The 22,478-nt window shown below is 39.8% G+C and overlaps 1 protein-coding gene across 14 annotated transcripts in view; it reads right to left on the reverse strand.

Annotated features, from left to right (window-relative positions):
* KIF13A (kinesin family member 13A) overlaps positions 1 to 22,478 on the reverse strand; it is a 230,481-nt gene that overhangs the window by 126,819 nt on the left and 81,184 nt on the right. For all 14 annotated transcript variants that reach the window (XM_031666952.1, XM_031666945.1, XM_031666939.1 and 11 more), the window contains exon 3: positions 14,612 to 14,624. In XM_031666952.1, the coding sequence (XP_031522812.1) occupies positions 14,612 to 14,624 (13 nt within the window). The remainder of the gene's footprint in view (positions 1 to 14,611; positions 14,625 to 22,478) is intronic.

Raw genomic sequence — 22,478 nt, forward strand, 5'->3', positions numbered from 1 at the left:
GTAACAGACTGCTGTCACCTTACAGGCATTATTTTTGTGTTTACTGGATTCCCACTCCTTTCCCAAAAAGACATAAGCAATGACCCTATACATCTGTATATTATGTCAATGGTCAGTCACCTTCTCAGCTCTGAGAGATTCCACCAATGACCAAGAAATCCTTTGCGTATACTGAACACAGTGAGATGTCTAGGCAAAAAAAGACAGAAGGGGAGAGCTAGGTACAGTCATATGCACCTGCAGTCGCAGCTGCTTGGGAGGCTGAGGTGGGAGGATCACTTGAGCCCGGGAGTTTGAGGTTGCAAACTATGATCACACCTGTGAATAGCCACTGCACTCCAGCCTGGGCAACCTAGTGAGATCCTATTGCTAAAAGGAAATAATAATAATAACAAAAAAAGAGAAGGGAATATCGAATTATAAGGGAATTTCTCCTTCCTGTAATTCTCTCCCTTTCCTCACCTTGCCTCCCTGCCTAGTGAAGTACAACTCACACTACTCAAGACCTGCTCAAATGTCACCTCCTCCAATGTTTTCTCAACTTCCTCCCTGTAATTATTGCCTCCTCTGTTCTGTCTTAGCCAACAGCTCTCCCTCTGTAACACACACTCATCTACCTAAATAACTGCACATTTTACATTAATTTAGGATTGTCGTGACATAAATGGAATACCTACTAAGATAATACTTGGCACACAGTGTAACTCAGTCTATGGCAGCTACTGTTATCAATATTATCATTATATACTGATGGACTTCTCTCCCCCATTAATAGCACTGCTACCGCTATAAAGCATTCATTGGGTACCAGGCACCAACTTTCTCACCGAAAGTGAGAATACTTTATATTCTCACCAAGCAGGGAGGTTTTCTGAGCAAGGGACTGTGCTAACTTATCTTTATTCCCTCTAGGTACAGGATAGTGTAGATACGTACTCAGTATTTGCTGAAGTAAATAGAAAGAAGAAGTGAAAAGACAAAAAAAGGCCATGTGTGTGGGAGTTGCTACAGACTATTTGGTTCTGTGTCAAAAATTTCCATGCAAAGCACACTACTTCCTAGCACCCAAATCTAAAATCAAAACGGCTTCCCTTCGGGAAAAAAGTCTGCTCTATGTGGACTTGCTTTGCTTTGTATGAAGGAGTGTGTCCTCTCCTTTACACTGCCTTCTTCCTCTCTTTGTACAATTAATCCGCTGTTCACATCTGCAGACCCAGCTGCCATTAACAGCCTGTTCTGCCACTACCTACTTTGAAAACTGAGCCCCAGAGCTCTCTGAAAAGCCCCATTTCTCCAGTTTTAGGAACACTAGCTTGCCAATGTCCTGTTTTGTGATTACGTTTCAACTTTGTCAATTTGAAAGACTACAATTAATATGAAATTGACACTTCGAATTTGTTCACATTTCACCACACCATGTTATGAATACTGAGTCATACCAAGTAAAGTTTTAGATTTCACGTTCAAATTTTTCTTTGAATGCCAAGTTTCAACACTTTTCTCTTTTTCATCTTTCTCCTAATATCAAAGATGTGAAGATTCATTTAAAAAAAAAAAAAAAAGGAAGAGTTAAACTTCATTCATCTCAGAGGAACTGGATTGAAATTGAAAGAAAACCCAGCACCGAGAGTCTGTGTGATCACAGAACTGCCTTCACTACTGCTTTTCGAAAAGCAGCTCTGCCAGCAGGAACTCCAGCCTGTATCTCAACATATCTCCTAAGGAACGCTAGAGTCATCACCCTTATTACTGGTGAGTTTTACTGACAGACCTACCTTCCCATTTAAACATCTGTCAAGTAACAGCTGTCTTTTGGCAATGTAATTAATCATTTCCTTTACATATGCCTATATATACATACCAAATAATGTCTTACATTACACAATTGGCACTGACTGATTGTGAAGATGTGAAAGCCTCTTAAAGATTCAAAGCCAGCAGCATTTGCTGCACATCTACAAGGCACTGTCCCTGATCTCGGGGGATGCACAGTCTGTTCTAGGAAACTACTATCTTTGGAAAATACTACTCTGCATTGCAGTTCAAATTTCTGTGGATGCATGGAGAAGGTATCTCTACAAAGACCTAATTCATGCTTTCATTCATTTAATGAATAAATCTGAAAATAGGAAATCATCCTCACAAAACCCAGACCAATATCATAACAGCACAGAGCTTCCATTTAACACTGTACACATAAACTAGTGGTGCATAAGCAATGAAGCACTAATTCAATTCTAACTCTTTCAAATACTCTACTCATTTCATATCTAATCCTTTATCATTCATTTTCAAAATCCGCTTCACTGGTTGCTGAGGGGTGGGGGTGGGAGTGTCACAAATGCACAATCTGTGGTATTTCCAGTTCTTTCATATCCTGATCACTTCTCAAAAAACCTAGCCACCCAAATAACTTCTCCAACAGCACATTCAAAGGTGATGTGGATATTTTCAAACACAGAATACTTCTTCTTCAATAAAAACAGTCTAGAAGATAAGTTGCAAATATCTAAGCATCTGCTATCAGATCTTATCTGCTATCTCTGATAAATGATTATTGTTACTCATAAAAATGAGAAGAAAAATAAAACATAGATTAAATCTGAGTCATGCTAACATCAACCATCATGAGCAATCTCTGGGTCTGGCTCAGAACTTCTGGACCAAGACCTCATTTCATGTGCCTATCTCTCCAGTCCCCTCTGCCTCACTGCACCATGCCAGGTGCATCCAGCCACAGAGAGGAGGATGCTAGGCTGACTCTATGGCCCCAGGTCACCAAAGCTGAAGGACCTGAGGCAGTCCAGGGATTGCAAACGTTTACTCCCAGTTAAGTCACACTGGAAAGGAATGATGAAGAGTTCACACTGCTGGGGCTGACTCGGGCCAAGTGGGAGCCAAGAGACTCCCTGGTCCAGAAGGCTTTCACTGTTCTAGACAGGGAGATGCATCAACGAAGAGACAAGGGAGATGGATATCTTTTCTTCCTGGGGCCTATACTCCATGTGACCTGGTACTCTGTCCGTGGCACTGTAGACATCTAAAGGGACAGAGTTACAGTGAGAACATCTGGTTCTGAACAAAGCCAGGCAGAAAAAAAGGGAAGAGTAGAACCTGTAGGAATTTCAAGATAGAAACACACAGCACTTCACTTGAACCCGGGAGGAGGAGGTTGCAGTGAGCCAAGATCATGCCATTGCACTCCAGCCTGGGCAACAAGGGCGAAACTCCGTCTCAAAACAACAAAAACAACACCACCACCTAACCACCACCACCACCACCACCACCACCCTATGTTTCCGAGGATTGTTTTGTTGTTGTTGTTAAAAAGAGAAAAAAAAAGCATTTAGAAATATGATTTATAATGACAAAGTGTGGTATATTGTATTACTGTTCCAAATGACTCCTGGCCCTCCTGGTAAGGGAATTACACAACCTTGCCTATTGCTACATGGCATGCAGTGCCTGTAGTAGGAAGGAATATAATTCCTGACCCTACTGACATCAGGCTTGGCTGTGTGACTTGCTTTGGCCAATTAAGTATGAACAAAGTGACATATGCCAGTCTGGCCAACAGCTTTAAGAAGCTACTGCACAGTTCTCTTTCTTTTGTTCCCCTCTGTCACAGTATTAGCAAGTCCCAGATAGGGGTTGTTCCTCCAATCTGGAGCCAGGATTGAAGTCATATGGTACACGGCCACAGGGAACCTCAGCTGACATGTAACATCAGAGAAATATATTTTTGTTGTTTCTAGCCACTGAACATTAAAGGTTGTTACTGCTGCATCACGGAGCATAAGCAGACTCACAGACAAAGCAGTTCCTTTAAAGTGAACCTAGATCATTATCCACCCTACATTCTGTACTTATCAATTATCTTCTGTCTTGCAGCCGTATGAATTTCTTGCAAGTACAGTTCTGATCATGTAGCTTTTCTATATAAAGATCCTAAATGATCTTCATAGCCTACCAGATTAAGTCCAGATTCCCAAAGCTCTATAAACTACACTCTCCCAGTTTTTTAAAAATATGATCTTCCTTTCACGTACTCTACACTTTAACCTGAGTGTGCAACTTATTTCCTAATACATCAATTACTTTCTTGTTTGTCTTCTTTTACATACCACTTGATTCTTTTTTTTTTTTTTTTTTTTCGTTGAGACAGAGTCTTACTCTTGTCGCCCAGGCTAAAGCGCGATGGAAGGATCTCGGCTCACTGCAACCTCTGCCTCCTGGGTCAAGCGATTCTCCTGCCTCAGCCTCCCGAGTAGCTGGGATTACAGGCACCCACCACCATGCCCGGCTAATTTGTGTATTTTTAGTAGAGACGGGGTTTTGCCATGTTGGCCAGGCTGGTCTCGAACTCCTGATCTCAGGTGATCCGTCCGCCTCAGCCTCCCAAAGTGCTGGGATTACAGGTGTGAGCCACTGAGACCGGTTCCTACATCTTGATTCTTATCCTAAATTTCTGCATTTTGACATCTTACCCATATTTGGAAGGCCTACTGAAACTCCATGTTGAGCTGTGAAGCCGCCTTCCTCAGAAGACGTAAGACACAAAGTACTGAAGTAGTGAATGATGACGTTACCATCATCTATTTTCCATTACTTAGATTATAGTATATCTAATCTTCCTCATCATGTTATGAATTCCAGAAAACAAGTACTAGTTTAATCACTCTTGAGCCCCACAAACTCCTTGCACAATACATTTCACAGAAAGTTTTCATTTAATGTTTGCTGAATTAATACATTTTGAATGGATAAAAACAATTCCTAGGAAAAATGCATAGCGAGAAGGTTATGCTGTCATTGAGTTCATGCAGCTGTAACACTCTTGGACCCAGATATAAAAGTAAAAATGTAAAAGATCAAGGTAGGTCTGCTGCATTTGATTGGGTAATGAAACAAGCAAAAGCCTTAGGAAGCATACTGGTGTTCAGTACTAAGCCATGTATTTGATCTGAAACAGAGCTGTCCAATAGAAACATAATGCTAGCCATATAAATAATTTAAAATGTTTTTGTAGACACACTGAAAAGTAAAAAGAGGCCAGCCATGGTGGCTTATGCCTGTAATCCCAGCACTTTGGGAGACCAAAGTGGGCAGATACTTGAGGCCACGAGTTCGAGACCAGCTTGGTCAACATGGTGAAACCCTGTCTCTACTGAAAAATACAAAAATGACCTGGGTGTGGTGGCACATGCCTGTAGTCCCAGTTACTTGGAAGGCTGAGGTGAGAGAATTGCTTGAACCCAGGAGGTGGGAGTTGCAGTGAGCTGAGATTGTGCCACTGCACTCCAGCCTGGGTGACAGAGTGAGATTCTGTCTCAAAAAAACAAAGAAAAAAAAAGTAAAAAGAGATGAAATAATTTAATATAAAAATAATATATTTAACCAAATATATAAAAAATATCCTACATTCTTTTTCTTTCTTGTACCAGCTCTTCTAAATCTAGCATATATTTTGCACTTACATCTCTAGGAACACTAGCCACATATCATATGTTCATAAACCACTTGTGGCTAAATGGCTACTGTACTGAATAGTACAGGTCTAGAACTTACCTCATTGAGGCCAAATGCTTAGTAGCAAAACAGCAGAGGCAAGAGAAAATGAAGGCAGTGACAGATTGTGAAGCCAGACTAAATAAAGTTGCATTTCAGATGGCATAAACTGTACCTAATAAGGTTTCCCCCTCCCTTTTTCTGAGCAACTTTTATAAAGGCAGGTGTTTGGTATGTATCTGTGCGCTTCTTCAAATGATTCAGTTTCAAAAAGTAACAATTTTGTTTTGTTATAATGTAGTCAATGTCTTCAGCTTAAAATTTTGCCAAAAATTTATAAACATAGAAGTGAGATCAAACACCTTGAAGTTCAGTAGCCTAACCTAACTCATAAATAAAACAAAAAACATTGAAAGTAAATTTAATTCGCAAGCTCTAACTACTCAAATAAATCACACATGAAATTATAAGATACTCAACAAAACAATCATGAGTTTAAAATGAGCAAACGGAGTAAAAAAGAATATGATCCTACACAAACTGATTTTTCAGTGATTTACACATTTTCCCCCCAGATTCTTCCTTCTTACTCTTTCCTTGTATCTTGGCACATAAAATCCAACACATAGAAAAACTCATTTACAATCATGTGGTGTCATAGAAAATACAGTTGTCCCTCTGTATCCTTGGAGACTGGTTCCAGGAGCTCCCAAGGATAACAAAATCCGCAGATGCTGAAATCATCCTGGACTGTACCTGACTGGCAATCAGGAGGCCTAGACTGGAGCCAAGCTCTCCCCTTGAATGGTTTTAGCCAATTAAGCATCAGTCTCTTTGGTCTTGAATAAAAAGGTTTGAATGGTCAGAGTTTAAAAATCTCTTCTAGCGCCAGGCGTGGCGGCTCACGCCTGTAATCCCAGCACTTTGGGAGGCCGAGGCAGGCAGATCACCTGAGGTCAACAGTTCGAGACCAGCCTGACCAACATGGAAAAACCCTGTCTTTACTAAAAACACAAAATTACAGGTGTGGTGACACATGCCTGTAATCCCAGCTACTTGGGAGGCTGAGGCAGGAGAATTGCTTGAACCTGGGAGGTGGAGGCTGTGGTGAGCCGAGATCGCACATTGCATTCCAGTCTGGGCAACAAGAGCGAAACTCCATCTCAGGAAAAGAAAAAAAAAATCTCTTCTAGCTCTGTAGTGCTAACTTGAGACATAGAAGGTGCTCAATAAATATTGAGGGATAGAAGAAGAAAATGAAAAAAGGAGGAAGAATTCTTTTTTTATTCCTGTGTGTTTCAGTGTGGCTCCTCAGGAAGGAAAGATACTTGTCCCAGATAAGACAAAACCATGACAAGCAAGGGGTCTTGGAACATGCCAGACATTCTGGGGGCCACCTGGGAATGCAGAAACTGGGCTTCTGCAGGCAGAGCTGCTTTGACTGAGGACACTGCCCTGTACCTATCAATAGAGTATGTGTAATGGCATAATTAGGTAGTGATTCTCCACACAAGTGTCTTCTTCCTCTGCACCACCTCTTGCCAAAATCCAAGGTTAATCAGAAGGTGGCTAAACTAACAAGCACTTTCCCCTTTCTTCTTCTTCTTCTTTTTGTTTTCAAAGAGACAAGGTCTTGCTGTCACCCAGGCTAGAGTGCAGTGGCACGATCATATCTCACTGAAGCCTCAGACTCCTGGGCTCAAGCGATCTTCCCACCTCAGCCTTCCAAGCAGCTGGGACTACAAGGACATGCTACTATGCCCAGCTAATAATAATAATAATAATAATAACGTTATTATTGTTATTGTTATTTTAAAGACAAGGTCTCCTTATGCTGCCCAGGCTGGCCTCAGACTCCTGGCCTCAAGCAATCCTCCTGCCTCAGCCTCCCAAAGTGCTGTGATTACAGGCATGAGCTACCACACCCAGCCGAATTTCCCTCATTTGCATCTATCTGCAATACTTCTCAGACAAAAACCTCAGACTCAAAACTACAGTCACACTGAGAAGGAAAGATACTCCAACCCTACAAATTATGAGACAAAGCCTCTCTTTTCCCCTGTAAACTACAGAGAGGTAAGAAGCAGATGTCTCATGTTTGCCCAAAAGCTTGCTTTTCTGCTTTTCTGTTTAAAAGAAACAAAACACACTTCCATAAATACTACATCATAATACACAACTGGTAAAAGTACTAAAGGGTATGCATGAGGCTTATGCTGAAATAAATGTTCCTCCACTCAAGAGTGCAAATTTAGAAAATGTAACATTTATCAAAGAGAAAAATCCAAAGATATGGTACAAAGCAATTTATAAAGACAGAAACTTATATACATTTCCCTTGTATTCTGACATGCTACATTACACATGCTATATAAAAAAATTTTTAATCTAACTTTTAAAACTCAGCTGGAAGAATATCTTCTCCTTGCCCTAACACAACACTTAGAAAAAATAACTTTGAGGAGTTAGGAACAAAAGAGGAGGCCGAGGAAGGAGGATAGCTTGAAGCCAGGAATCTGAGACCAGACTGAGCAACAGAGTGAGACCTCATCTTTACAAAGAATTAAAAACTTAGCCAAGTGTGGTGGCTCATGCCTCTAGTCTCAGCTATTTGGGAGGCTGAGGCAGGAGGATTGCTTAAGCCCAGGAGTTTGAGGCTGCAGTTCAAGGATGCAGTGAGCTATGATTGTGCCACTGTATTCCAACCTGGGTGAGACCCTGTCTCTTAAAAAAAGAAAGAAATCAAATTTGGGCAGAACAAGCGTATGAATTCTCAACCCCACTACCACCAGCAGCACCATTTATAAATCTGTGGCTTTTCTTAATTTTCATTGGTTCTTCCTGCTCTTTGCATTCTCCAAAGCAGAGTGAATCCCAAGGTGCTATCCTCTATTCTCTCATATCTTCTATTCTCTATCTTAATCCTGTTTTCAAGACATCCCTCTTCCGCCACTTCCTACTCTCTTCACCCCAATAATTTACCTGATCTTTGTAAGGCAGGGTCTGCAAATTCGTATCACCTGCTAAAGCATCCTGTCAGCTGGCTGCCATCATTTCCAACTCAGCCCACGCTAGAACATAACCCATCAACTTCCCACTGAACCAAACTAGCTCTTCCTTCTTTAGTTTCTGCTGATTTTTCATTCACTCAGTTTCAAACCCCAGACATATCTCTGACTCTTGCTGTACTGTCTTTTCCTATATGCTGGTAGCATCAAAGTCCTGGTTACTTTATTTCTGTAATGTTTTCATAATTCTTCCCTTCCTCTTTCCTACTCTCACAGGCACTGCTCCTGTGCAAACCCTTATTACCTTTTTTTTCTGAAGTATTTTACTGAATACCACTGCTAGCTTTCATACTGATCAAGCTTTGTTCAAAACAGGCAATAGAGACACTGAACGTATCAAGGTCCAACCCTGACATCAAGACCTGTCACAGCTGGGTGATACTTTGCAGTGGTAAGAGTGTCTTTTGTATGCTAATGAGACGACTGGTGGCTGGGGTCCCTAGGTGGGTTCAAGATAGGGTGGGTTACCAGGAAGACCAAGGCAAGATTAGAGGGTTGGGACATTTAGCCCTATTCCTGACTTCCGGGAGGGGAGAGATGCTAGAGACTGAGTTCAATGGATTCAATCAATTAAGCCCTATGTGATGGAGCCTCCATAAACATCCCTAAACTACAAGGATAGGAGAGCATCTGGGTTGCTGAACACAAGAAGGTACTGGAAGGGCAGAACACACAGAAAGGGCAAAGAGGCTTCATGCTGCCCTATATACCTTGCCCTATGCATTGCTGCCATCTGACTCTTCCTGAGTCTTATCCTTTATCATAAGCTGGTGATATTATGTAAAGGGCATTCCTGAGTTCTGTGAGTCATTCTAGCAAATTATGGAACTTGAGGAGGTGGACACGGGAACTCTTGTATAGGTGGCAACCTGGGACTTGTGAATGGCATCTAAGGTGGAGGCAGCCTTGTGTGACTGAGCCCTTAACCTGTAGGTCTGTGCTAACTCCAGGTAACGTGCCAGAATTGAACCAGATAGTAGGGCACTCAGCTGATTTTGGAGAATTGGATAATTTACTGGTGCTGGGGAAAACACCATATATTTGGTGTCAGGAGTGCTGTGGATACATACAGTTCAGTCACCCAGGACTCCTCTTCATGTACCTTTAGTCCAACTCTATGCCTTGCCCTTCCTTACCTGAGCACAGGTGACACTCTTCTAGTTCTATCTCTTGGCACATCTGTCTACAATCAAATAACCATATGTGGGCTTTTAGAAGCTCTGCATGTTTTTCACTCAATGTATCCCGAGTATTTACTGTTTTTGATGTTTTGATGGTTAAAAATTTTATTTTTGAATTGTTTATTGATAGTATAAAGAAATGTATTTTGACCTTTCTTCTGCCACCTTGCAGGAGCTTGTTTGCAGATTTCTTAAAGTTTCCCAAGTATACAACCTTATTGTACCTTATTGTAAATATACTTTTGCTACTTCCTTTCCATCTTGAATTTCTTTTACTTCTCTTTCTTGTTTAACTGCACTGCCTAGAACTTCCTGTCAATGCACAATATAAGTGGTTAGATTAATGTCCTTGCCTTATTCCCCATTTTAGGCAGAAAGTATTCAGTCTTTTACTATTACATAGGATGTCAGATGTAGATTTCTCATGGGCCTTTTATCATATAGAGGTTTCTGTCTACTGTTAGCTTGCTGCAAGTTTGTATCATAAATTCATAAGTAAATATTGAATTCTGTCAAATGCTTTTTTTCCTGCATCTTTTTTTTTTTTTTGAGACGGAGTCTTGCTCTGTTGCCCAGCCTGGAGTGCAGTGGCGCAATCTTGGCTCACTGCAACCTCTGCTTCAAAGGTTCAAGTGATTCTCCTGCCTCAGCCTCCCAAGTAGCTGGGACTACAGGCACCCACCACCACACCGGGCTAATTTTTGTATTTTTAGTAGAGACGGGGTTTCACTGTGTTAGCCAGGCTGGTCTTGATCACCTGACCTCATGATCCGCCCACCTCGGTTTTCCAAAGTACTGGGATTACAGGCGTGAGCCACCACATCCCACCCCATTTTTTTTTTTTTTTGAGACGGGGGGGTCTGTCACCCAGGCTGGGGTGCGGTTGCATGATCAAGCTCACTACAGCCTCAACTTACCATAATCAAGTGATCATCCCACGTCAGCCTCCTGAGTAGCTGGGACTACAGGCCCACGCCATCATGCCCTGCTAACTTTTTTTGTTTTTTATTTTTAGTAGAGACAAGGTCTTGCTATGTTGCTCAGGCTAGTCTCAAACAATCTTCCCGCCTTGGCTTCCAAAGGCCTGCGATTACAAGCGTGAGTCACTGCACCTGGCCTTTTTCTGCATCTTACTGATATGATCACATAGTTTTTCTTTTTCATTCTGTTAATAAGAATTACAGTGATTTTTTCATAATCATGACTTTTTGTTTTTTACAGCAGTTTTAGGATTACAGAAAAATTGGGCAGATAGTACAGAGTTCCTATATAGTCTCGCTTGTTCCCACTCCCTACTGTTAAGAATTGTTTCCCCAATTATTAACATCTTTATTAGTGTGGTACATTTATTATAACTGATGAACCAATATTGATACATTATTCATAACTAAACTCCACAGTTTATATTAAGGTCCACTCTTTGAGCCGTATGGTTCTATGAATTCTGACAAATGCATAATGTCATATATCGGCCATTACAGTATCACACAATACAGTTTCCCCTATGCTTTACTTATTCATCCCTATCCCAACTCCCTCTCAATTAAAGAAAGCTGTTACTACTAATAATGGTATTCAAAGAGTACAGTCCCAGGGATTGATAGAAAGGATGTGAGACCTTTCCTGCATAGCAGTTGGGTAAGAATAATGGTAACTCAACCATGGCTGAGTTATCATTAACTCACCTGGACCAGCTAGGCATTTGGATCTTCTTAAGAATGGATTCAAAGCAGCTGGATCTATCTGCTGCTAAACCCTTGTACTAAATTATTAATTTCGGTTTTGGGTTTTTCAGATTGAGGATTTATTTCTATTGGGTTATTTTCCAAATCAGTTATGCCACTTTCTATAATTTCTAGTTCTCTCCAACATTTTCAATCTCATATTTTAGGTCTTTGAAGATAACAAATATATTTATTTTGGAGTTCTTGTCTAATAATTTGGCCATCTGAAGCATCTATTTCTAATTTTTATTATTTCTGCTGGCTCTTCACATCTTGTCATGTACCTCCTTAACTTTGATGGTGTATTGGACATTGTATTTTTAAAACAGTTTGGGGAATCACTAAAGACTTAGAATTTCATTCACTTCTGCCAGGTGCCTATGGGCACCTGCATTCTGGTATCACTTTGTTCCAATTTTTGTGCTTGAGATTTCCTGGATCATACAAACGACTTGGAACCACACAAGAATCCATGTGATGGCTGGTTTACCTCTGTTTCACCTTCATACCCTACCCCTGGCGGCATCTCAATCAACTTTACCAACCCAAAGTATAAGGAGATTAGCAAGGACTCCACCTCTGGAAGGACCTGAACTCTAATACTTTGTCCTCCTCAGCCCCACAAAGCAGTCCGTCTGTATGTATTTGCTCTGTCTTTAAGCCGCTCCTTCCTGAACGGCATATATCTGAATGCTAGGCTCATCTCTCTAAATTTTTACCTCTTTCTGGATCTTGGTCTAGTAATTCCTCACTAACCTGGCTTATCTCCAGTGCCTTCAGGCATAAGTTTTTAATATTTTGTCCAGTCCTAGTTGTCCTCAGTGGAAAAGGCAATGCTAATTACTTAGTTTGTCATTTCAGACAGCAGAAGTCTGAACAGGAACTTTCATTCTATGAATTTCACAAATATTTTGCCTCTTGTCTTTAATATAAGCAATTTTACATTGTATTGTACACATACCAATCATCTTTTGGTATATGTGGGAAATTGGTTCTAGAACTTCCATGTATACCAAAGTCCACACAGACTCCAGTCCTACTCTGTTGGTCCCCTGGAACCCACCTATAGGAAATGTTGGCCCTCTGTATACATGGGTTTCACGTCCCACGAATACTGTATTTTCTATCTGCATTTGGTTGAAAAACATTTGCATATAAGTGGACCTGGGCAGTTCAAACCTGTGTCGTTCAGGGTTCAACTGTACTCCCCTCCCCCAACTCCCATTAGAATGCCAGGACTCTGACTCATGCAGCAGCTGTCCCCTGCCCAGAATAATTATTTGTTAAATCGAAACAACCAGGCTTCTCCGATGCTTTTGATTACTTACGCCCAAATCTCATCGTTTTAAATAAAATTTTATTCTTACATAATCATCATTAAAAGCACCTTGCTCTTTCCCACTTTCTTTCAACATTTACATGTTTCTATGAGGAAAGGCCTGTATCTACTTTGTATCCATCTTTATTTGATTCTATTGAGTCATTTATTTGATTTCAAGATGATCTTTAATGCTTTCCAGATGTGCCTTATGGCACACATATACGCATTGTTTAACATCATGATTCAGCTTTACTTTTATTTTGAAAATTTCATGACACTTCTTAGGAACAATCAACAGGATATCCAGCAAAAATAAGGCTGGGAACCACTAGGTTATATATGCTCACTAGAAAATGACAAGAACATTCCTGTGTACAAAGCAATAGTGATTTTTAAAAATGTTTTTGTATCTCTTTTTCATTTCAGTGCTTTTCCTTCACTAAGCAGGCATATGTGGAGTTGTGCAGTATTTCACTGATATTTTTCTGTGGGGGAATACTTTGTACTACAAGACTGACTGTTCTGAAACTTTGGGGAACCAACAGCAAGGGATATAAAAACTAGATAAACAGCACTTATACATTCTAGTAGAGACCAATTTTGGGGATTATGTCTACACTGACAATTGCTCCGGGAGAATCTCCTGATTCCCTAGATTTGGCCAGAATGCCACTGCCAATACTTTTCTAATATATTATATATTTCTACTTTCTTAACAGATCTCATATCATTTGTTCAATACATGCCTTCCTTGCTAAAGCTGAAACTCTTAGTGCCAAGGACAATGTCTTAAGTAAGTAGAAGGCATACAGCAGCATTTTAGTGGGTTTCCATAATCCGAGATGGATTGTTCTTCATAACCCCAGGGGAAAGTAAGCTTTGTCTTTTCTGGATTCTATACCGTCACCCAACTTGTCTTAGATTCCAACCATATTGTTTGTGTAGGTAAGCCTGTTCTAATCCTATCTCAAGAAACACAGCTATAATCAGCATCACTGGCCAGGGGGTGGTCAAATTTCTCATTCCTTTTGGTGCTAAGTGTCCCTCTGATACTCAACAAAATGCTCACTGGTAACAAAATCAATCTTCAGTTATTCAGGGGCTGGTCATTCAGATTCCTTACTTCTCATATTCCCCCACTTCCCTCCTCTAACTATTCTCTAACTTCTAGGCTTCTCACTGGTAAAGAGGCCATCAAAGGTTGGCCAGAGCAGGTGGGGAAAAAACTAACTAGTGGCCATTGTGATGGGCTAGGAACTCCAATGAGGCATATAAAGTTGGTAGAATGTTGAATTTCTATTTAAAAGTGTGAAGAACTTTTCCAATGATAACAACCAATCTCAGTGGGGCCAGGAAAAGATGGTTTGTCCAATCAGTAATCATGGTTACCAACTACCATCCTATGATATCACCATAGTTGTTCCTCCACATTCTAGGGTGTTGATACTGTACAGTTCCAGCTCTTCCATTCACTCAATCTGTGAGTTAGGACATGCTGTTTCATCTCTCTGAGTCTCATTTCATCATCAAGAAAAGAGAAACAATAATCTGACAGGTTTGCTTTGAAGATTAGAGCATTCACTCCGAGAATGAAATAATGTGTGAAAGTGCTCTGTCAATGTAGACTGACATTCTAACTTTATGTTAATACTGACATTAATTGTTTGTTCATGATGTGAGTTTTAAATTAGGATGCTGTTTTTAGTTCTCAGTGAGACAGATGTTCTACATGGGTTACAGTGATAAATTAAATCCTGGATTTTTGCAAACTAAAGCAGTATACATGCCAAATTTCATATTAGTGCTTACCTTGGGAGGTTTCCTTAATGATGGGAAAAAAAATTCAGCAGCAGGGATACAGAGGGTTGTCAACACAGCAGCCACATCAGAGCGAAACAATGAAAGAGAAAAAACATAAGGTAAATTCAGCACCTTGATAACATGATCTGAAAGATATTCTTCTTCATGAAGATCAGAAGCCAAATTCAAACACATTACTGACTCAAGTGATAAACTCTTAATATTTGCTCAAAAACATGGCATGGACATAATAATTTCTCTCTTGGTTCCACAGAATGAAATCAGACAATCATTCAGATATTTTTAATGATTTTTAAGAAATGCCAATGGCAGAGCATCAAGATAAAGAAAGATGCCACAATCTTTACTGCATGTGATTAAATATTTTTAAATCAATTTTTGTATTTAAATTTTTCTTAAATTTTTGTTAAAATATATGCATATTTTCCTTTGATAAATACGTATACTCTAAGATAATATATGTGGGAGTTTTTCTCATTTAAAAACCATGGTTTTAAATAACTCATATACTTTAACACTGAATAGACATTTAAAAGTAAGTTTCCATTTTTTCCCCACCATCAGCCACACATGCACTTGTTAAAAGGTCTGTTTTTACACGTTAATAACTCAGAAATGACTGAAACTGCACCTGGAAAAAACTCTGAAAAGGAAATAGTTTTCTTTCTTTTCTTCTCCAGAGATGGGGTCTCACTTTGTTGTTCAGGATGGAGTGCAGCGATGCGATCATGGCTCACTGCAACCTTGAACTCCTGGGCTTAACTGGTCCTCCTACCTCAGCCTCCCAAATAACTAGGACTACAGGTGTGTGCCACCACACCTGGGTAATTTTTTACTTTCTTAAGAGACACTATGTTGCCCCAGGCTGGTCTCAAATTCCGGACCTCAAGCAATCCCCCCACCTCAGCCTCCCAAAGTGCTGGGATTACAGGTGTGAACCACTGCATTTGGCTAGGAAACAGTTTTCAAGGCAATAAAATGTTAGGTTGACTTGCTTTGTAAATATTTTCTTCATGTACAAAATTAAGGAGCTCAATTATGATTTCTAAGTTATGCAATCCTAAGACAATTCTTGGCCTTCCTGATAGTTACTCTTGATCAACCTCTGATATCCTCAATTCATAAACTGTAAAATTACTATGAAAAAGAAATGGGGGCATTTACCCTATGGCTTTAATCCTTCTTCATAGGAAATAGAATCATGCGGCTAAGAAAATAGATTTTCCAGGGCAGAGGACACAGAAAAGTACACGCAGAAACAGCAGGATGCCTTTTCTCCATCACTGGGTGTGACACTCCTTACAGAGCTCTGAGGGACTCGAACAAAACTGAGAGCTCAGTAGCAGGGGAAAAAAAAATGTCCAATCACATGCATAATTCTATACTTTTGAGTGCAGGGAAGAAAAATCATCCCATTCCTATAATGATGAAGTTGAAACATCATTTTCTTGAAATTCTACAAATTAGCTGAAAGAGAGTGACCCCTTATTGCCTTATGTCATTCCCTCAGACAGACACAATGGGAATGTGATTTTTGTCTTCAGGTTTTAGAGGGGAACTAGAATAACTGGTATCTCTGGCTGCCATTAAGCAAGTCTCAACATATTTGTATGTCTACCCTTTAAAACAAGATAAAACATTTATAGAGGTTATAAATAAAAATGCACAAGCGTTTTTAATTCTAAGCAAGTCATGGATTTCCACACTGTTAAAAAACTTGAGATTTCTGCCATGAAAATGTTCTTAAGTGGAAGACTATTCAGAAAGGCCTCAGTTCTAAGTAGGTAGAACAATAATAAAACTTTATGAACCACATTTTTGACTACACCTTCTCATTTTGCTTGCTTTATTCTTTAAAAGCCATGTAAATCACTGCTTTATTTAACAAAGGAAAGAAAAGTCACTTGGGTTACAATAAGGCCATCATATGAAACAGCACGGACCAAAGGTAATTAAATGTAGGTTTCCCATTTACGTTATGATGAACCCAGTAACCAACGGGGCTGGGACAGACTAGGGGAATCCCAGTGAGCTCTCTGGAATTCTCATATGTGCCCTTTATGCCACAGCCACAGCACAATAATAACCACCAGCAGCAGCAATGAACCAGTGCTGGTTTGTAGCCAGTAGTACATTCACCTTCTTAGCCGTCAGCAACAAAATTATCCTTTCTTCACCAACATTCCAAGAAGGTTTTCTTCATTCTTCTTAGAAAACCAATTCTATTTCAGCATTTTAAGCACTTTAAAAGTCTTTATCACTTAGAAGATAGCCCATAACATGGGAATACCAACATAATTCTGCTACCTTCTTTTGTGTTTCTGAGTAAAGACTGCTTGTTAAGAATAAATGGAGACTGGGCAGAAAAGAAAAAAGGGAAGCCACAAAGCTCATCTGCTGCTACCCAGACTTACTCATCATTCGGTTTAGAACAAGGATCCTTGCTACAGAAGGAAAAGTAAACCCTGTAGCGCATCACAACTGTACTTCATTCATTGATACACCCTGTACTTCATTCATTGATATACGCTGTACTTCATTCATTGATACACCCTGTACTTCATTCATTGATATACCTTATTAAGGTTTGAATGAGGTGATGGGCTGCTCACTCATCCTAATTCAGATTCAAGGTTACTGCCCCAAACTCTAGAGGCTATATGTCCTTCTTTGGTAGTTGTGAAAAAAAAAATGTTTCCAGTATCAGTAATACTGATACTATAAGCGAATACAGTATGCTATCCTTTAGGGTGGAAAAAAAAAAACCAAAAAAACCTCATATGATATTACAATGTAAAAATTAAAAATTTCATATACATATGAAATCTTATCTTAATCTTCATCCCTTTCATATATATAAAGTACTAAAATAAACTTAACAGGCTGAGATGGCTTCAAGGTCCTGGGTTTCTACATAAACAAAACAAAACTTAAATTCAGCCAATCACCTCCAATCACCAGCAGCCAACTGAGCATTAGGTATATAATCAAGAATTTTCCACTGGGACAGTAAAAATGAAACAACTGCTCCAACTTTAACCAATCAAATAATTTCTTTGCTTTCCTTCTGAGTTCACCCTACAAAAGCTTTCCCTTCATGACCCTTCAGTGGAGCCCCAAACCCCTTCCAGTTTGGAGCTGCCCAATTCTTGAATCACTATCCGCACAAATAAATTCTTTAACATTTTAATGCACCAAGTTCATCTTTTAACAAGTTGAAAAACAAATGAAATGAGAATGAATAATATAAACATCTATCAGATTCAACATAAATCATATAAACACGTATTTTAAAAATTATGGGCTGGGCACGGTGGCATGCACCTGTAATCCCAGCTACTAGGGAGGCTGAGGCATGAGAACTGCTTGAACCCAGGAGGCAGAGGTTGCAGTTAGCCAAGATCGGGTCACTGCATGCCTGCCTAGGTGACAGGGCAAGACTCTGTCTCAAAAAAAAAAAAAAAAAAAAGGGCTTTTGTTGATTGTATCAGTCAAAGCCATGACTCTTAGTCAAGTACAGACTACTGCTGAGATACCTACGTGGCTTCATTACAGAAAGAGGCAATGATTTTGCTCAGTAAATATCTAGTGAACTAAAAAAAGAACATCCCTTGAAACAGACCTAACTGACCCTGACACGTAGGTTTGGTTGCTGACTCCTTAGAAAACAGCATTTCATTGACACTTGCCTAAAGGTGTGTTTATTTCTGACTACTCTCCAATGCCCATCCTCCCCTTCATTCTCCAAAACATCCTTGTTTTTAGTCATGTGAACTTCTCTAAGTAGTCAAGTATTATACTTTTGTATATTCCAAAGAAATAAACTAAATACAATTTGACATTTTAGAAGACATTCTAGGTTCCAGGATTTGGAGAGAAAATAAGGAGGGGCAGTTCTTATTTTCTACATTGATAGTAGTTCTATTTTTGCAAAACACTGAAGCTCCTCTTCTCTCCCAGGACAAGCAGGTTGATCTCTTTCAGGTCACCCACACCATGAGATTTTACCACACAACTCATGCAATTTACATGCCTTTATCCCACTTTGTCTTTCCACTCTGCCTGATCATACCTGCCCACTCTTGAAGACACAGTTCAAGGTTCAGCTCTCTCAATTCCTCACCAGACTTGGAGACTACCTTGGCCTTCACTACTTCTAATATCCCAAGACTCCTAGGGTCAACATAACAGCTTAGCACTTATTGGCACACATAAAGTTCTGTTGCCTTCAGTAACTTTGTCTGCATTTGAGTCTCATATATCTTTAAGATTTAAACTCCTTGAAAACAGAGGCCAGGTCACATGGTATATAATCCCTGTCCCCAATCCCATCTATTCATGTAGGGCTGAGTACAGTATAAGAACTCAGAAATAATTCTTTTACATTAGTGAGTTAAATATAATCCAGTTGTGAGGATTTACTTAAATCACCACCACAATCCTGCAATTTTGGGGCAAGACTACCTGCATTTAACAGCAGTGAAGACTTCAGAGACTGTCAGAAAATGCAGAATATTTCTGATGACTTACTTAAAAATAATTATTTCTCTAGACCAGCATTTCACAAGCATAGAAATTGAATAGATGTTAACAAAGGTCAAGCCCTTAAAAAGCTTCTGACATCAACTAAATTGAGAAATGCTGCTGAACACAGTTAAATATGGGTTTCTTTCAGGCAGTACTTTTCAGAGACTTTGACATGCTAATATATGTCGTTACTCTCCTTGCATATTCAACACAACATTTCAACAGCAGCATTCCCCAAACTTATTTGATCATAGAATTTTCTTGGAGGAACATATTTTGGGGAAAACATATCAATGATTTTGATAAACAAAAAAGTATTTTAAAGGATGCAATGGGATTTCCATATTGCAACAAATCTAGCAGCTCAATAATCTCAGGTATTGACATAGATAGTACGGCTAAAATTTGAGATGAACAAAAAAAGGTTGCTATTAAAAATACACACAATTATCAGAGAAAAATAAGTTTTAAATGACTTTTGAAATATATACTTACGTAAGTGCTTTAAGAGGTACAAACAAAATGGCACAAGAACTCACAGAACAGAGGGATCAAAGCTGAATGCAGGCATGGGGATGTGGTGGTCAAGAAGAGAGAGGATCTGGAAAGGGTCTTCAAAAACAGGGAAGACTCTAACAGGGATGTGGGCCATTTCCAACAGAGGTGATTGTGTTAGCAAAAGTACTTAAATGAAATGAAAATATTCTAGGTGTCTTGGCAAGGGTTCTGTTCGATGAGATTAGAGAGTATATTGGCGGAGGGCGGGGGGCGGTAGGGGGAACACTAGAAAACAGTACAGTTGCCAGGCGGCGTGGCTCATGCCTGTAACCCCAGTAATTTGGGAGGCCAAGGTGGGAGGATCACTTGAGTCCAGGAGTTCAAGACCACCCTAGGCAACACACTAAGACCCCATCTTTACTAAAAATAAAAAAAAAGGAGTAGGTGTGGTGGCTCATGCCTGTAATCCCAGCATTTTGGAAGGCTGAGGTGGGTGGATCACTTGAGGTCAGGAGTTCAAGATCAGCCTGGCCAAGATGGTGAAACCCCATCTCTGCTAAAAATACAAAAATTAGCCGGGTGTTGTGGCACATGGCTGTAATTCCAGCTACTCAGGAGGCTGAAGCAGGAGAATCACTTGAACCTGGGAGGTGGAGGTTCCAGTGAGCCGAGATCGCACCACTGCACTCCAGCCTGGGTGAGAGTGAGACTGTGATTTAAAAAGAAAAAAGAAAATGGTAAAGATAAATTGGACCTATAGTGGGACAGGTCTTGAAAAGGAGAAGTCTGTATTTAATTTAGTAGGTAGTACAGACCTGGAAAGTTCAATAAGGAGGACTAAAATAAAGGAGGATAAATAGCCTATGGCAACAACAACAGTAAAAATTCTAAACAGCTGAAGTTCTTTCCCCACACTTCATTCTGAAAGACGACTGGGTCAAGGAGTCCTCTTACCACTGTTTACAGCATATTGACTATAATCAGCTACTTAGAAGTTTGGCGGCCAAAGGCTCTGAGGTACAATGGCCTACACCAGTCAGTACTTTGAGAGATGTGTGTGATCAGAGAAGTATCTTCTGAACCAGAAATTTCTCTTTCATGTATTAAAATATTTTATTAATTGTTGGAAATGGCTGCAACCTAGATCTGAAAGATACACAGTTAAATGGCATTTGCCTTCTGGAAATTAGTTTAAGGACATATTCCTTATTATGAAGCCTGTGACTGTCAATTCCAACTTGGAGAACTAAACAGGTCATCAAAATCTTCTAAGTCAAACTTGCCCAACCCATGGCCCACGGGCCTCATGGGGCCCAGGTCGGCTTTCAATGCGGCCAAACACAAATTTGCAAACTTTCTTAAAACATTATGAGATTCTTTTGTGATTTTTTAATTTTTTTATTTTTTAGCTCATTAGCTATCATTAGTATTAGTGTATTTTGTGTGTGGCCCAAGACAATTCTTCTTCTTCCAATGTGGCCCAGGGAAGTCAAAAGATGAGACACCCCGGTTCTAAGTATTCTCCTAATCAGCAAGTATTTATTGAATACTAACTCCCACAATGCATATTATGAGTGCTTTGAGGGAATATTTAGAGGAATTAGGCATGGTCTCTGACATCCAGAAGCTTAAAACCATGCAAGAGAGACAGATATATACATGTATAACTAATATTCAGTGGACGGTGATAAGTGTGACAACAGAGACAGGAATGAAGAGCTACGTTCAGTCAACAAACATTTCTCATGCACTTTCTGCCACTCTGTTGGGATACAAAAATAAATTAGTCTTTTTGTCTTTCAAACAAGAAACTGATTTTTTATACACATATCACAATACAATATGAAGTGCACAGCAGCTCTCCAAAAAAGCGGGGGATTCACTGGGCAAAGGGGGAATTTTCTTCGAGGAGAAACGCCTGGAGCAGAATTTAGGAGGACTTAATAGGAATTCACCAAGCTGACAAGCCAAAGAAATGTTATCTCAATAGGGGGAATCATCTATGCAAAAAGCACCAAGAGAACACAGTTCATTTGAGGGCCACAGACTCGTGGGATCGTTCTGTTGCCAAGCTCAGCAGTTAGATTACAGTTAGCAGAGAAGGTGAGACCTGGGATGATGGTATAGGGATGAGGTTTTGTAGGACAGTAGGTACCATTTTCAATCAAGATTTATTAAGTGTAGTTTGGAGATAAGTTTATATACTTGTGTATCAATAAACTAACATTACCTACATTGAAAACATATAACAAAAGCTTCTATGAATTATAAAAAATAGAAGGGGTTACATATGCATCTGGAAGAGCCTTTGAAACCTATCACAAGAAGAATGCAAATGCCAAAAACTTTAAGTTCCAAGACAAACGCTGGTTTGAAAATTTTAAAAAAGAGAGTCATCAGATGATCAAACCTACAATCACTATAGCAACATTTTCTGAACATGTGAAGAGGCTGATTCATTCAAGAGATGTGCCACCAAGTTTGTTTTGGAAGAATACTGGATAGATTATTCAGAATCTACTAAATTCAAGATATACGCTTAATGTCATTTTCTAATTTTTTTTTCTCCTAACCCCTTATTTCCTCTAAGACTTTGATCTCACTGCCTGTGGTGCTTGTTTTGCCTTCTCCTTCCTTCCTTCCCTTTCTTCTTCTTTTTTTTTTTTTTTGGAGGAGGCCTCGCTCTGCCGCCTAGGCTGGCGTGCAATGATGTGATAACAGCTCATTGTAGCCTCAGCCTCCTGGGCTCAAGAGATCCTCCCATTCTCAGCCTCCTCAGTAGCTGGGTCTACAGGTGTACACTATCACACCCAGCTAATTTTTGTATTTT

This window comes from Papio anubis, chromosome 6 (genome assembly GCF_008728515.1).
Source record: "Papio anubis isolate 15944 chromosome 6, Panubis1.0, whole genome shotgun sequence".
In the NCBI taxonomy this organism is placed as follows: domain Eukaryota; kingdom Metazoa; phylum Chordata; class Mammalia; order Primates; family Cercopithecidae; genus Papio; species Papio anubis.